A 15,680-nucleotide genomic window follows, 5' to 3' on the forward strand; every position below is an offset into this window, starting at 1 on the left:
TGGTGAAATAAGACACGGCAAACCTCTGGTTGTTTCATTGGACAATCTATTTCATTTTTGCTGATCAGAAACTCTTTAGGCCCTAGTAGACACTGGCCAAATCTGAAATCACGGCAAGTTAGTGTTGAAACTCCAAGGTTGCATCACCACCTGCATAATATTTTTGGGGTGCATTTTTCTTTTACTAAAGGGTCTTTTTGCATCAAGTTTTGTGGTATTGGTGCTGTGAAAACATAATTTACATATACATAAAAGCTTTTTTGGAGTGTTCTTATAAAAATATAAGCTTTTATTTAACAAACTTAAGCCTGCAACTAGTAGGTATAACTCTGCAGTGACAACAGCATTATGTATGAATCAAATGCTGTATTGAAGTGTGGCAGGAATGTAGGAACCATTATTATTAGTATGCACTTCCTGTGAAATGTTGCCTCCGATGAAATTTAGTGAATGTGCTACGTACAACTAGTACCAATGAAATGAATTTATGTGGACTGCATATAGACTGCTGCAGCAGTTTTCAATCTACTTCAGTCTTGTGCATCGAAAAAAAGAAGATAGAGAAAACAAACTCTGAAGCCTCTATGGGAAGGTGTCATTACGTCTAGGCTGTGAGCTCAGAATGTTTGTGCTGAAATGTGAGGCAAAGGTAATGTACAAGATGTACCTTCCAGTACAGCTTCAGTATCATGGTCAGCTGTACAGTGCTACTTTGAATGTTTCTGTGCGTACTGAAAATATATGAAAATTTTGATTGACTGCTCAATAGGTGGAACGTAACTGCATAGTTTACTGTAGTACTTATTAATGGCTGTTTTGAAGCTTAAAAATTCCACAACCATTTTCGTGCTGCGAAGGCCAATATCATGCATTGGTCGGCTCCGCGCCCAGTCGTGCAGCCAGAAACTTGGATTGTTGCTTTAGAGTGTAAATATAACTGATCGTAACGAGCCACCTAGTACATACCTCTTTCAAATAGATAACAGGTTGTTCTTGTGGTTTTTGAAAGCCAGTTAATCTTACTTTCTCAACTTTTGTTCTTCTGGCTGCCTATTGGAGGTCGGCTGGGAGTTTAGAAGCTACAGCAGTGTAAAAATGATTTTGGGTTGCTGCAAGCCCCCTGCAATGTTGCTAGTATGAGAGCTGTCACTAAGAATGGCCAGTAAGCTAGTTACTAGTGCCTATGAGTGCCGTCGTGTGAGCCTTTTATACAACGTATGTGATGCATCTTTTTCACAGATAGGTATACATGTGGAACGTGCGTTTAATACTCAAAAGTTGCATTTGCTTCGCATATCTGCCAATGCTGCGGCTAATCTTTGTACTGAATGTCTTTTGTCCAGGTACATAAGCATTCTGCCACCCATATTCCTGTCCGTGCCAGTACCGCCTAGCAAAGCTGTCGAAATGCGACATCCGGATGACCACAGGACTGTCTTCCATACTAATTGGCGCATCATCCCCAACATTGATGCAGAGCAAGGTTAGCATTGTTTGTCATTACTAGTCTAACTGATGTGTGAAGCATGAATCTGTTCAAGCTAGCTCCGAATGTTACTTAACTTTTAATTACAAAAAGTTTAATTGGAAATGAACTCAGGGTAGAAAAAGCTCACTTATGTGGAGAAGTGGCTTAATTTTGAAATAATACAGTCGATGGAAGAGGCTGTATATAGGTACTACTTTATAGCCTGCAACCTTACTTATAGCACATCCCATGGTTCTTTGCAAGCAACAGGAAATTATTTCGTTTATTTGTTTGTATCTATAATATGGGTGTATAGCAATGAATAACTGCTTGCAGGAAGTTTTTTTTAATTATTGTTGTTGCCAAGATGTAGTTTTTGTATTTGCTCTTCAGTGCTTGAATATATCTTCAGTGTTGTGTTCAAAGGGCTAAAATATTCGGCTAAGGGAAAGCAACAGAAAATATCATCAATGCCCTGTGTGTTGTCAATTGTGAGATTGAAATATTTTAAGGTGAGGCTCCAGTGTTGGCACTTCTTCAAGTATTTGTCTACCTATGAACCTGTTAACATGTACCTAGTCTCGTCATGTACTGCCACGCATTAATAAACCGAGGTCTGTCATCAATTTACCTAAGTTGCTTTAATCACCGTCTTGGTGGACATTATTTTACCCATATTGATGCTAATATTGATGCTATATTAGGAGGGTAACATTCCTGAATTGATAATGCAGTATTTATCTGGCATTAATGCCACTTATTTTCTTCCTTCTGGCTCCTCCCTCAATCTCTTGCAAGCAGAAAATGCTGTCAACGGCCTGATGCATCCGGCAAGCCGTGCCGAGGCTACACTGGTTTTGGCTCTGTCCATTCCAACTGTTCTCTTTATCGTGTACCTGTTTGTGACCCTCTACCGATGCATGTGCTCACGCAACTATGCCGAGTGGAGGTCCAGTTGGTCCAACCTGTACCAGTCCCGAGACCCTGACACATTTCTTGTCATGGATACATACCCCATCGAACTGCAAGGACACAGCCAGGTACTATGCTTTTATTGCTTGATGCTGTAAACTCCCATTATAATGAAGCTACTTCATTCGTATTCCTTTTAGGAAAGTGTGAGTTGTTCGTTACCTAAGTGTGTACTTTTCAACTAAGTGTGTACATTTGAACTCGGTTATTTGAGCCCATGGGCTGTAGGCTTCACTTAAGTAAAAGAATTAGCTAGCCAAAACTTGGATGTAGAGGTGCCTGAAAACGGGTTCGTCACTTGTTAACTGGCAGTCTGCTTTTTGCTGCATGAAAAAACAAATGTCCTTTAAGGTGATGGGCACTAAATTGTGTAGTGGGGTAACTCCCACAGTGGAGTTTATTTATTTATTTTTTAAGTCCTGCGGGTACTTCTGTAAATGCACAAGTGTAAATTCAAATGTGGAACCCACGTTTCTCTAGGAAATTGAGTACATCATTACTGAGGACAACACGATAGTCAGCACTGACCTTGGAGGTGACGTAAGGATCTGGGACTCCAATACTGGAGAGTGCATCAACATCCTGAATAGAAAAAAGTGAGTCTGTCATGCTGCTCCTCTCTTTTTGTACTGCACATTTGCTTCTCCAGGGAAGTTTGAACAGCCCCCGCCGCGGTGGTCTAGTGGCTAAGGTACTCGGCTGCTGACCCGCAGGGCACGGGTTTGAATCTCGGCTGCGGCGGCTGCATTTCCGATGGAGGCGGAAATGTTGTAGGCCCGTTTTCTCAGATTTGGGTGCACGTTAAACAACCCCAGGTGGTCTAAATTTCCGGAGCCCTCCACTACGGCGTCTCTCATAATCATATAGTGGTTTTGGGACGTTAAACCCCACATATCAATCAAATCAATCAATCAGGGAAGTTTGAACAATTTTATAAGCTGAGATACAATACAGTCGAGCCCGCTGTATCCTGAAGTTCTTAGTAAATGAAACGCAGCTTTTAATAAAGTTGCGAGTGAAAACACAAACTTTTTTTTTTCCTAAAAAGTCCCGTGATGCACGTGTTTCGAAAAACAGAAGCGATAAGGGCGGTCTCGAGTTCATAAGGTGCTTGTTCGCCGAGGCCCATGAGAGCCAACAGAACGCGTGGAACAGCTGTAGGCCCGTTTCTAGTCGGAAAACAAAACTATTTCGAGCCAGTGTGGCTGGTGTCGTGGAGCATTGGAGACGTGCGAAGGGGTTGTGATCAAGAGAGGAAAGCAGATTTGGAAGAGAAGGGCAAGGAGTTGCGACAGAGAGGGGAGGATGCAGAAGGAGGGTGACCTTGAAAACCAAAACACATGGGAAGGAAGCAGGTTGGGTAGCTTGCTTGAAAGGTTCGTGAAATGCGCAACTCGCACGTAGAAAAACTTGAAAGAGGTTTTGAACTTGGAACCTGCGCAGGCGAGTTTGCATGGCCTCAAAAACTTTGATATTTCGCAATTCATTCCGCGCAAATTAACAGCCGTTTTCGCGCTTCCGCACGCGTGCGGAGGGCATGCTGAGCCAAGTGCGAAGTGAGCGAGAACAAGTCCTAAACACGAAACGAATCGCAAATTATCAGAGTTGGTGGGGTAGTGTATGCGCGTGCACTAGACGCAGACGATCGGATGCAGTCGGTGGCGGATGATGTTGGCAAATGGTCTGGTCACTCCAGGCTGGTGATGCCAACAACAGTACCAGTGATCAAAAACAGGGTGTACTGCCTACCGGACTTCGAAAGATTGGTGGCAGTGTGAAAACGCGGGCCTCGTCTGGCGATGCGGGGTGCTCGGAGTAGCGAGGGGCCAAAGGACGAAAGGGTGCGTAACAAAAAGCAGTCGGGGAGAGCTGCAGCTAGAGGGGCGCGGAGGCAGGATCAGCATTTAACAAAAAGAATCTATGGGCACCTCGCCGATGCCTGATCCGTGGTCGAAAGCGGTTTCCCGGGAAGTCGGCAGAGCGCCGACTCCGTTCGCTATAACCGATCAGCGGCGCTCGAAGACGTTCGTTGTGTGATTTTGTGCCATTGAACCAATGTATATTTTTGATTTTGTGCCATTGAACCAATGTATATTTTCACGGTCACTTGGATATTGTTCATTTTAAGTGAAAGTTTGTTTTAAGTAGGGCCATTATATGTGGGCTCTACTGTAATCAAAATCAATGTTCATTTGTGTAAACTGCGAAGATACAATGCAAGTTCATATAGCTTTCTTGAAGGGACACTACGGTCAAGCAATGATTTGGTTTGCTTTGATAAACTTTACTGTGAGAACTCTAATGCCGTAAATTTCACCATCATAAATACATTATTGACAGATAAAATCAAGCTTAACGCTCCATTTTTAAATTTTGTGCCGAAATCCCCGCATGTGATGTCTCGAATTTCAAAATCTATCTTTTGTATTTTGAAACATTGGCTCGATGAAGTTTTCTGGAATATTGTACCTTAGGTCTATGGCCCCCGCAGATGACAATGTACTTCAATTTTACCGATTATCAAGGTTAACGCTCCATTTTTAAATTTTGTGCCGAAATCGCCGCATGTGATGTCACGAATTTCAAAATCTATCTTTTGTATTTTTGAAACATTGGCTCGATGAAGTTTTCTGAAATATTGTACCTTAGGTCTATGGCCCCCGCAGATAACAATGTACTTCAATTTTATCGATTAGAAACAACGTAGGACCTAGTAGACGCCATCAATATCTTGTAATCTCAAGGTGGCGCCTCCACCTCCATTTTTTTTCGTGTGTTTGTTCACTTATCAAGCATTGTCTGAAGGTAAGAGTGGTGTTTACGAGATTGTGGCATCATACTTCAATAATACAAAAAAAACATTGTTTTTCTCTAGTGTTTCCTTAAATTTTCATGCACATACTTTATAAACTTCTGCACCCTTGTAAGCTTGTCTTTGCAATCGAACAGTAATTTTCATCTGACTTGCTTCTGTTGCCTCGCTCTAAAGCTATTGCAAGATACTTTCAGGTTATAAAATTCTTCAGCTTATCAGCTTAGCTCAGGTGGTCGAAATTTTCGGAGACCTCCACTACGGCGTCCCTCATAATCATATGGTGGTTTAGGGACGTTGAACCCCACATATATCATCATCATTATCAGCTTAGCATAAAGTTCCTACTAGCAAAGTATTAACCAGGGAGCACTTACGAAAGGATATGCAAGCAAGCTCAGTGACTATATTTATGTGGCAAAAGCATACTCCAAAAGGTGTGGCTATTTTTAAAGGGCATGTGAAGAAGTGCTTGACGATGTAGGGAGGGTGTACTTACACACTCAGCAGATTTTGTAGGAGCTGCAAAATTTTGATAATTTATTTTTGCTGCTGTACACACTCATATCTGCCATGTCTCCTAGATTTTCCGGGAGACCCCCGGTTTTGACCACTCCCGGGTTTTGACCATTCTTTAAGTTTGTGTGGGTGGCTGGAAAATCTCCCGGAAATCGAAATTTCTGTGTGTGATCTGGTCACATTGACAAAAAACCAACCCAATCAGATCCAGACTTTGTTGCAAAACTCTCAGGCTGTCATATTATAATTTGAACGAATGAAGAGGCATTGATGTAAATGTAAGTAGAATCACGGTGATACGAATTCGCTGAATTCCCCAGCCGAATTTCACTGCCTCCTATGGGCCAAAGTTTGGATGTTCTGAACACTTTGGCGTATCACACGGGGTGACATGATCTTCAGTACCAAACCATGAAGCAGTGGCTGAGAACAACTTGCTAGAAGCTCCGAAAGGTCGCGCATGGCTAACGAAATAACCATGGTTGCTTTTGACACGATCATGTATGGCACACACCACGGTGGTGTAGTGGTTATGGTGCTCGACTGCTGACCCGCAGGTCACGGAATAAAATTTCGGTCGTGGCAGCCACATTTCCAATGGAGGCGAAAATGCCCAAGGCCCATGTACTTACACTTAGGTGCACGTTAAAGAGCCCCCAGGTGGTCCGAATTTCCGGAGCCCTCCACTATGGCATCTCTCATAATCATAAGGTAGTTTTAAGACATTCAACTGATAATTATTATTATGATCATATATGCGATGGCATACTGAAAGAACTTGATGACAAAACTGATGAAGTGCTCGCGTGTTTAACGCTCACCGAGTCAAAGGGACACTTCTGTTTGCAAGTGCTGCGGACACGTGTGCAGCCAGCACAAGGGGAATAAAAACCGTACTACAGTTTAGTGTGACCGCTGCGCTTGAAACCGCTGTTGCTGCGACGCGATCATTGATAGTGACTATGAGCTACAATGGTAGATTAAGAACCATAGATTAAAGTCGTAAAAAAAAAAAAAGAACCAAGAATCATTGCAGTGTTCATGTTGATCTCTGCCTATGACTATGGTGGAGAAAGAAGATGTGAAGAGAAAGAAAATGTGGAGAAAGAAATTCGGAGAAAGGTCGACGCTTTTCGACCCCTTTTCTTTGTTCACGTATACATTACAACTGCTTATAATAACATTCTCTGTACTCTCTTTGGCATTATTATCTGTTAGTTCTCAATAATATTATGCCTAGCAATGTCTCAAGACCTTTTTAAGTTAGCTGCAGACATTGCTTTCAAACTTTTGGCAGCTAGAATGTGAAGGCAGTAGTGGCGTTAAGAAAAGTCAGACATTTCATTTAGATGTTCTTATTCACCCTTCACTCTGCCTCTTGCAGAAGCAGGTTGAGAAGACCGAAACAAGATAATTACACGCTGCGTGCGAGTGGCAGCTTCTCTTCAGATTCCACGTATGGCTCATCGCCCACAGATTCTTGCGATTTCGGCCTTAGCAGCCAGGTTAGCAGAGAGCATCCACCTGAATTTTTCGTAGGACAGAGCAGCCCAGCTGGCCTTTCACCTGGTGTTGCATCTGAGGACATTCGCAGCAAGGGATACGACTTCTCAAGGTGAGCACAACAAGGTATCTTAAAGGGATCGTGACACGCTCGCTTTATAACGACAACGCGAAACCACTGGCATCCCCACGCACAAACTAGGTGAGGTCAGCATAAGTAATGCTTTGCTTATTGAGGAATGCGGAAATCTTCGGTACTTGTGAGTGCTGCAATTGGGACACCCATCAGCCTCTTTTCTATACGCAATCGGTGCTAACTTGAACTCTAGAGTGGACGTCATATTAATTAGCGTTCTTGTTAGATGCGAATTGCGAATGGTAGACGTTGATGAGCGCCTCTTGTACGCGCTAGCAGATGCTGTAGATTTCGGCGTTCCTCGATAGGCAAAGCGCGTCTATGCAGGTCCACTCAGGCTGATGACACGTTAACTCGTGTGGCTGCCGATGGTGCCGTATTGTCATTGTAAAGCTTAGTGCTAAATTTGCCTGAATATATCAGTCTCTTCCCTCATTGAAGAGGCCCATATTATTGACATATGGCTAGTGATGACTGGTCATTCAACTGAAGTGTATCATGATTGAACTAAGTAAATGCAACAGTCTACAGTAACAGGAAGGAAGTGGATAACTTTTCTGTTGCCTTCACGGTACTCTCATTCAGGGCAACGAGTGGCCTACATTGTCTGCTAGCAGCATGTCATTCGCAGTTCAATCGCAAGTAATAAACAGCCATAGCTGTTCAGCTACACATTAACATAGGGAAGCATAATGCTTAACGTTGTTTCCCTCTTACAGGATAGTTTAATAGCTATCGTGTTGAGCTGCTACGCCCTTGTGCTTAGCAGCTCAATACTACAGCTGTATTTAATTTTCCTAAGCTGTTTGTTATGGTTGCATACAATCAGACATAAGAATTGGAACCTAGAAATAACCTTGTCAACTGTCTTTGCAATTGCAGGTTTGTTATGCCGTACTTGCAAATGCCTTCATCACCACGAGAAGCTGATGATCGGGAGTCAGCTATGCACCAAGTAATGGAGTCATCGAGTGCTGGTGATGAATCGTCTCTGATGACGACAGGGGGTGGTGATGCACCTGGCAGGGGATCCAGCCACAGTGCAGCAGCCAGTGTAGAGTTCCAGCCTATCTGGTGCATGGGCTGCTACAGCCACTGGCTCGTCATTGGTTGTCAGAATGGTCGCATTGAGGTCAGAGCACATGTCTCACCTTCTTGCCCTATGCACTTGTTAGGCGTAGTTCAGCTGGTGTACAGCATAATTGGTGTGGTTTCCTAAAGTGGCCTTGTGCAATGGGTGGGTTCAGACAAATAGATTGTGCAATAATGAAACATAATAGCGTTGCATCACTTGTGAAGTGTTTGAGTTCAAATTTATTGTACTGCTTATTAAATGGTGCTTGAACACTTGTTATCCAGATAGGAAAATTCAAGTAGGTTAGCTACAAGGTATAATGTGTGAGGTATGTTTAAACTTTGCCCTCACAGTAATGCAAGACATTTTCACTTTGCCCTAATAAAAGTGTGAAAAAAATACAAGCATGTTAAATTGCTGTAAGATTGTACTGTGCTTGCAACGATGCTATCGGTTAGAGTATTGATTAATGAACATACTAATACAAAGTTGTTGCTGTAGTCCCGCTCAGTTACACTTGTTTGAAAGCTTCATTGTTCATCTTGTGCTATTAATGGGGCAGACTCTTCTTCCCGGAAGTTTGTTATTTTCAGAAGGTGAATTAGGTGAATACTACTACAAAAGTGGGGGTTGTGTGCGAAAAATGTAGCCTTAATACTTGAAATGTTGCGGTGGCTGTCTCACAGGTAGAATGTCGTGGCAAACGCATTTTAACTTGAATAGGCGATTGTGCGGTGCCTTGGTCAACATTTGTGGCAATAATTATCGTTCAAGTGGATGCATACTACTGCTATATTGGTACTGAATTCACCCAAATTGCACATTCACTCCAAACGAATTGTTCACCATCTGTCTGCCCCAGTCTAAAATTTTCATAGACCTTTGTGTCTGCATTGTTTCATCTGGATAAATGTTGGTTTTTCTGGTTAAAAAATTCTGATGTGCTTACAAGTCACATTCCCTGTGCTCTTGAGGTTTTTTGTTAAGACAGGCAGCTCATATTTTAGGACATGAAAGGAAAGAGGTGGAAATTTAAGGGCCTACTTTTTTTTGTTAGATACAATATTAATGACAACTAACAGGCAATGATGACAAGGAAAGTGTAGAGCATGTGGTTAACAGTAATTGTAACGAAACATCAAGGAAAAGAAAGAAATGTGCTCACAGAGCATCGGATGCATTAGTATTCAAAAGTAGAAGGTTTGGTCTCTGCTGATGGCCAGTTACAGTAGAATCTCGGTGATACGATTATGGTTGATGTGAATCTCGCGATGATAAAATTTTCAGATTGTTTCAAACAGACTACATTATATAAAATACGTCATGATTCTGTGTAATACGATCGGTTTTCCCAGCCACTGCAGATGATATAAACATGTGACTGACCCCTGCACCTCAACGGCGCAATGCAGCTTGTCTGTGGGAGGAAGTCCCATTCACACTTGGCCTCGAAGGGAGCTAATGCAGGAAAACTCACTGGAATTTTCCTCACTTTGTCACCTAAGTGGCCAGAAAACCACACCGCGAGGCCGACGCGAGAAAATCGGTTTGAGACCACTTTTTCCGCCACAGGGTAGGAGATCGCCTTTTTGCTTCACTGCTTTAGCCACAACGCCGGCATTAGCTCTTAAACCACATGATGTAAACAACCAGCCACCAATTCAACATGTCAGCAAAAGTGTCTTCAGTGGCTTGCGTCAGCGCACTCGCCCACTACTCATGAAGCATGACAAAGCTCACGGCTTTGACAGGGACGCATTTGCCGAGATCCTGATTTGTATTGTGATAGCTGAGAACACCGGAAGTAGAAGAAGGTGCAGCAGCACTTTCTTCTGTTTCTTTTCAGTGCTTTTTATGCATAACTAGAACTCTGTATGAATTTTAAGGCTCAGGAAACGAGTATATTAAAATGAATCCCCAAGTGGTGAAAGCGGTGACGGCTGCGGTGGCACGTACGTACGAGATGCTGAACAAACGTGACCGTTTTTGACGAGCGCAGACATGGTTTTCTGGCCGCTCTGGCGTTCTCGCTTGAATTCTTCCAGTGTGAATTCTTCAGGACTGATGTTTTCGGTGTCGACTTCACTGTGCGTAATAATATTTGCCGCTTTCGCTCCCTTTGATACCAAGGGTGAACGTGCCTTAAAGGGGCCCTGCAACACTCTTTGAGCATCGTCAGAAAATGCTGCCGATGGGTAGCAGAGGCTCCTGACAAGACACGAGCCAAATATTATAGTGCAGCATGCGACCTGGAATTCACAATAAATTATCAAAGTCAGCTAAAAATTGATTTCTCTTCTCTCGACAAATTATAGAAGACGCTCAAAAATCACTCGTAGCAAGCCCTTTTATCAGCCATTGGCTGTTTTGAACATGGCGCGCTCGGTCAATACAAAGATCGCGGTGGGAGGCTACGACAGGCCGCAACTTGTCCAGGCGTGCACGCGCGATCACACTGAAGGAGTCGGGCGTTCAAAGGGGAAAAAAAAAGATAAATGCTCAAGGCCACGAGGCGCAGGTGACGTACTTTTTACGTCCCTGCTATTTCTTCCTGCTTCGCTTCCAGTGCTTTCGTCGGGACGAGAGAATGTAATTGCACCATGCAACAAATCTTTGTAACTCCACTCGCTCTGGACGTATTCTTGAAATTTTTGCGCCGTTGAGTTAGTGAGGCATTAAGCTCTTCTAGTGAATTCTTGCCATGGTTACTTGAAAAAAAAGTCACAGCTTTGCCACAAAGGCGAAGCAGTGAACGCGATAGCAATAAATTGGAAGGTGACGCGCCTAATGGCAAGCATATCGAAACGTGCCCCGCGTTCCTCACGCACAAATAACCCACAAAACGTACTAACAGGAACAGATGAATGCGAATAAGTGTCTCAGTTGTTACTTCGCTGCATCTAAAAAGCACGCTCTTTTCGCAAACAGATACTGTGTAACGATTGCAGTGACCTTTGTGCGCCCGGTAACTACAACAGAATCGTTCCAATGAAAGCTTAAGGACAGCCGAGACATAAGATGCTCCCAACTGTCAAATAAGGGCGCGCGAATGTGTGTTCAGGGGTTTTACGACCACCCACTCGTCACCGCGAGGCAAAGTATGCATGGGAGATGAGGTTGCGCGCCGCCCCACGCCACTGCATGCTTATTGTGCCATCTTGCTGTTAATGATGAAAACACTACAGTTCCTCTTCGAGATGCCCATCCCAACGGTAAGTGGTAGATATAAATAGCTTTCTGTTCCCACGTTGAAGGATGTGCTCTTTGGTGGCTCAGTGGTTAACACGATGCAGAGGTTCGAAGTTAGATTCTACGTACCAGTATTTTTCTAGATTTTTTCTTTCTTGAGTTTTCATAAATATGTATATGTTGACATACACGGGGAGTGACGCTCACGCCGGCGGCAAAGTCCAGTCGAGAGTGACCATATAATTGCTATCGCAATAAAAGTGTTTCAGGGCCTTTTTAAGTGACAGCAGCATGAGCGAGGAAGCCACAGCACTTTGTTGAGAGAGATGGTGAAAGCAGGAATGCTGTACAGGGCATTATGGACTTTCCTTCAGCAAGAAGTAGTTGACCCCAATAAAGTTCTTGTACATCTTCATGATCAGAGTTACCTTGTTTTTAGTTCATACGAATTCAGGATGACACAAATATTCTGCTTGTTCCCCTCAAATTTATATCATTGAAATTCTACTGTATCTTATTGTCCATTTGTCTTTTTTCACGGTTACATTACAACTACTACTAACAACATTCTCTACTTTCCTTGGCATTATTTTCTGTCAGCTCTCATTAATGTATATAGGACATTGTCATATTACATCATGATGTAGGAGAAGGTGCGGCCCCCTTGATGATAAAGTAGCTTGCTAAGATAAAAAAAAATAAGCATTTAGAAGGTCACAGACATTTAAGGCACTTAAATGTCACTCTAGGTGAAAGTTAGGTGTTTCTGTGTTTTGACAAAAGTTTACATTACTGTCTGTTTGTTTATTTTCAATAGCTCTGGCACATGCCTTCAGGTCGCCTTTGTGGTGTGTACACGGACAACACAGATGGAGTAACTGCAGTCACAGTTTCTGGACACAGGTAAGACGATTTCCCAATTTCTTTACCTTTACTCATGTTTTAATCATATTTTAATTAAATTCCCCATGACCATGGGACAACAGTTTGTTCACTTACCTACTTTGGTTATTTTTTCTTATTTCTTCACAAAAAGACTAATATTATTATTGTTAATGGTGTAGTGGGGAATTCACAAGGCACTGACTAGTGGGACCATCTCTGAGTGCGAAGCGCGAGCGTGTGCACGAGCTGTAGACGCTGGGCTGCTGGAGGCAAAGTGAGGAACCAACGCGTTCAGCTCCATATTCGACTTGGTGTCGAAAAAATCGGCAGGCACGATAGTACCTTCATCGATAAGCTGAATGTAGCCGGGCGTCTCGCTGCGGCGCAAACTGAGGGGGCACGAGTGGGGATTGGAAATAAACATTTCGGTAGCGTCTTGACAAAGCGCAAGAACGGCGAATGGCAGCAATGTGTGGTGGCGGCTATTGAAGATGTCAGATGGTGTGAATAGGACGGTAGCGTCAGAAAGTGAAGCTCAGCAGGCAGGGACAAACTGGGCGCTGAAAGGAGGAAGGTCTATGTCCGTCGCGACGACAAGGTTAGCCACACTAGATACGGCCGCATCAACAGAAGGTGCATCACGAAACGGTAACAGCTCCACTACGGCCCGAGCGCAGTCCACGACGGCGTGATGACGTGATAAGAAATCCCACCCTAGGATGACATCGTGAGAACATGAAGCCATCACGTGAAATTCAATGATGTATAACACTGCTTGAATAACCACTTTTGCTGTACATGCCGCGATGGGCTCAATTTGTTGGGCGCTTGCAGTGCTAAGAGAAACCACTGGATAAAGCATTGTCACTTTACGAAGAGAGCGGCAGAATCTTTGACTAATCACAGATATCGCGGCACCGGTATCGATGAGTGCAAGTGTTCGTACACTTTCGACGATTACATCGATAAGATTGGCGTGAGACAGGAGAGGACTTAAATGATTAGACGATGACGCAGCACGTGCCTCTGGAGCTACGGCAGTTAGTTTTTTGTCTCAATGGAGGAGGGTCGTCGACGCATAAGCGATACAGAATGACTTGTTGAAGGGGAAGGCGAGCGGGAAGTAGAATGTCGAGAAGCGGAGGTTTGGGTGCTGGAAGCAGCTTGCGCATCGCGTTCGTGAACTTCAGGTGGCACGTGAGGCGCGTGGTATGGAGGCCGAAACGAGTAGTCAGGGTATCTTGGTGCATTACCGTAACTGCGAAGTGTCGATGACATAGACATGCAACATTACCTGGAATTCCGCAGATGTAACATATGGGCCGGTTGTCAGCAGTGCGTCAAGGATTTCCAGCTTGCTGCTGTGTAGCTGGAAACGGCGCGGTGGAAGGTCGCACAGGTTGTGGCGTATACAATGGCAGACGAGGCGGAGGCATTGCTGCGACGGCCGCATAAGTCAGTGGCACGGCAACAGGTGTTTGTGGAGAGGCAGACGTAGGTAATGGCAACGCCTCGGAGACCTGCTCCTGAATAGCCTGTCTGATTCTCGGCGCTAGGCGGTTCGTTGGTGCTTCGTTGGTCAGCAGATGCGAGAGACACGAAAGCCATCATGCGACCTCTTTGCGTACATATTCTTTTATCTGCTCCAGCAGGGTGCTGTCACCACCGACGGCCAGGGCAGCGAGAGAGTCGTCTGATGTCGTCGACGTCCGAACTGATGCACGTTGTTTGCGAATCTCTTCCAAGCTCTGGCACAAGGTCACAAGTTCGGATACGGTACTTGGGCCCTTTGTCAGCAACATTTGAAAGGCATCATTGCCTATTCCTTTCAAGATATGCCTGATCTTGTCTTGTTCGGTCATCTCAGGGTTAAAGCACCGGCATAAAGCTATAACATCTTCAATATAGCTAGTGAAGTTTTCGCCCTGCTTTTGTGCTCATCCACGTAGGCGCTGTTCAGCATGCAGCTTGCGCACAGCGGGGCGATCTGTAAAGCGGCTTAAGTGGTAAATTCAGTACGGTGGTTTGTGAACCACAGGCTGGCATTGCTGATGCAGTGGGCAGCTTCTGGCTTCGAAGTTCCAGGTTTGCGTACCCAGCACTTCTACTACTTTGCAAGGGAGTTTAATAGCGACGCCAGGTAGTAGGCAGGCAGCCGGTACGGACACAAGTGCTCGAGCAGCCCAGCGGCTACAGCTCCTGCACATGCTCGCGCTTCGCACTCAGAGATGGTCCCACTAGTCAGTGCCTTGCGAATTCCCCACTACAAGGGAATATGTTTACCATCCAGCAATCCACTATGTTATTTTTATCAATGTATCATCACAGCAATCAAGAGAACTTTTGTTTGCTAACATTCTGGTAGGTTTAAGGCTTAGCACAAATGTAATATTTCCCAGAAATGCATGGAGAGCTTCTTTGTTGACAATAGCATAAACGAGACCACCCCTGTTGAAGGCGTGTGCAAATGAAGTTGAATGAAAAATTGATTGGAGAGGTTTCAGATTAATGCGCTGAGTTTGATAGGTTTCACAGATCCCAGAAGAAGGTGTTTAGTTTTCAACGGTTTAATGGAAGGGTTTGATGGTTAGTTTCAACGGTTGGATGGAACCTTGCCTAGAAGTCGCTGGATGGCATCACCATCTATAGTGGTTGATTCTTGTTGGAAAACGTGTTCACTAAAAACATATTTTGCTCCATTCCTTGACTGACTGGGTAGATTCTGGCTTTCATGTGCAGAATCATCACATCAAGGATAAGCGGCATTCTGGAGTGCTGGCACCTTGAAATGTACTGCGAACGGCGAGTATCTGATGTAGGGGGAGGTGAGCATAACCTTATTTCCAGTTCATTTCTTTATGTCGTGTAATGTGGAATGTCATTTTCTTTGTTTCTTCTAGCTTTGGCATCAAAAGCATGCCCTGCTAGAGTTGCTGGTTGTTTGAGTGAACCTACCATGCAACAGTCAGCGAGCAAGCAACAGGTCCACAAGTATAGTCAAACCTCGATGTAATGAACCCGGGTATGACAAAATATTGGTTATAATGAAGTAAACGAAAAGTAGTCTTGCAATCGATGCAGTGTTAAGAATAAACCTTTATAACAAACTTGCTTCATGTAA

The 15,680-nt window shown here is 44.0% G+C and overlaps 1 protein-coding gene across 2 annotated transcripts in view; it reads left to right on the forward strand.

Moving 5' to 3' along the window:
* The window catches only part of SCAP (SREBP cleavage activating protein), a 71,104-nt gene that overhangs the window by 38,071 nt on the left and 17,353 nt on the right, over window positions 1–15,680 (forward strand). For both annotated transcript variants that reach the window (XM_075891179.1, XM_075891180.1), the window contains 7 exons: window positions 1,344–1,483; window positions 2,270–2,508; window positions 2,921–3,036; window positions 7,156–7,386; window positions 8,293–8,542; window positions 12,492–12,577; window positions 15,299–15,384. In XM_075891179.1, coding sequence (XP_075747294.1) covers window positions 1,344–1,483; window positions 2,270–2,508; window positions 2,921–3,036; window positions 7,156–7,386; window positions 8,293–8,542; window positions 12,492–12,577; window positions 15,299–15,384 — 1,148 coding nt within the window. The remainder of the gene's footprint in view (window positions 1–1,343; window positions 1,484–2,269; window positions 2,509–2,920; window positions 3,037–7,155; window positions 7,387–8,292; window positions 8,543–12,491; window positions 12,578–15,298; window positions 15,385–15,680) is intronic.

The sequence above is a fragment of the Rhipicephalus microplus genome, chromosome 1, assembly GCF_043290135.1.
Source record: "Rhipicephalus microplus isolate Deutch F79 chromosome 1, USDA_Rmic, whole genome shotgun sequence".
NCBI classification, from domain to species: domain Eukaryota; kingdom Metazoa; phylum Arthropoda; class Arachnida; order Ixodida; family Ixodidae; genus Rhipicephalus; species Rhipicephalus microplus.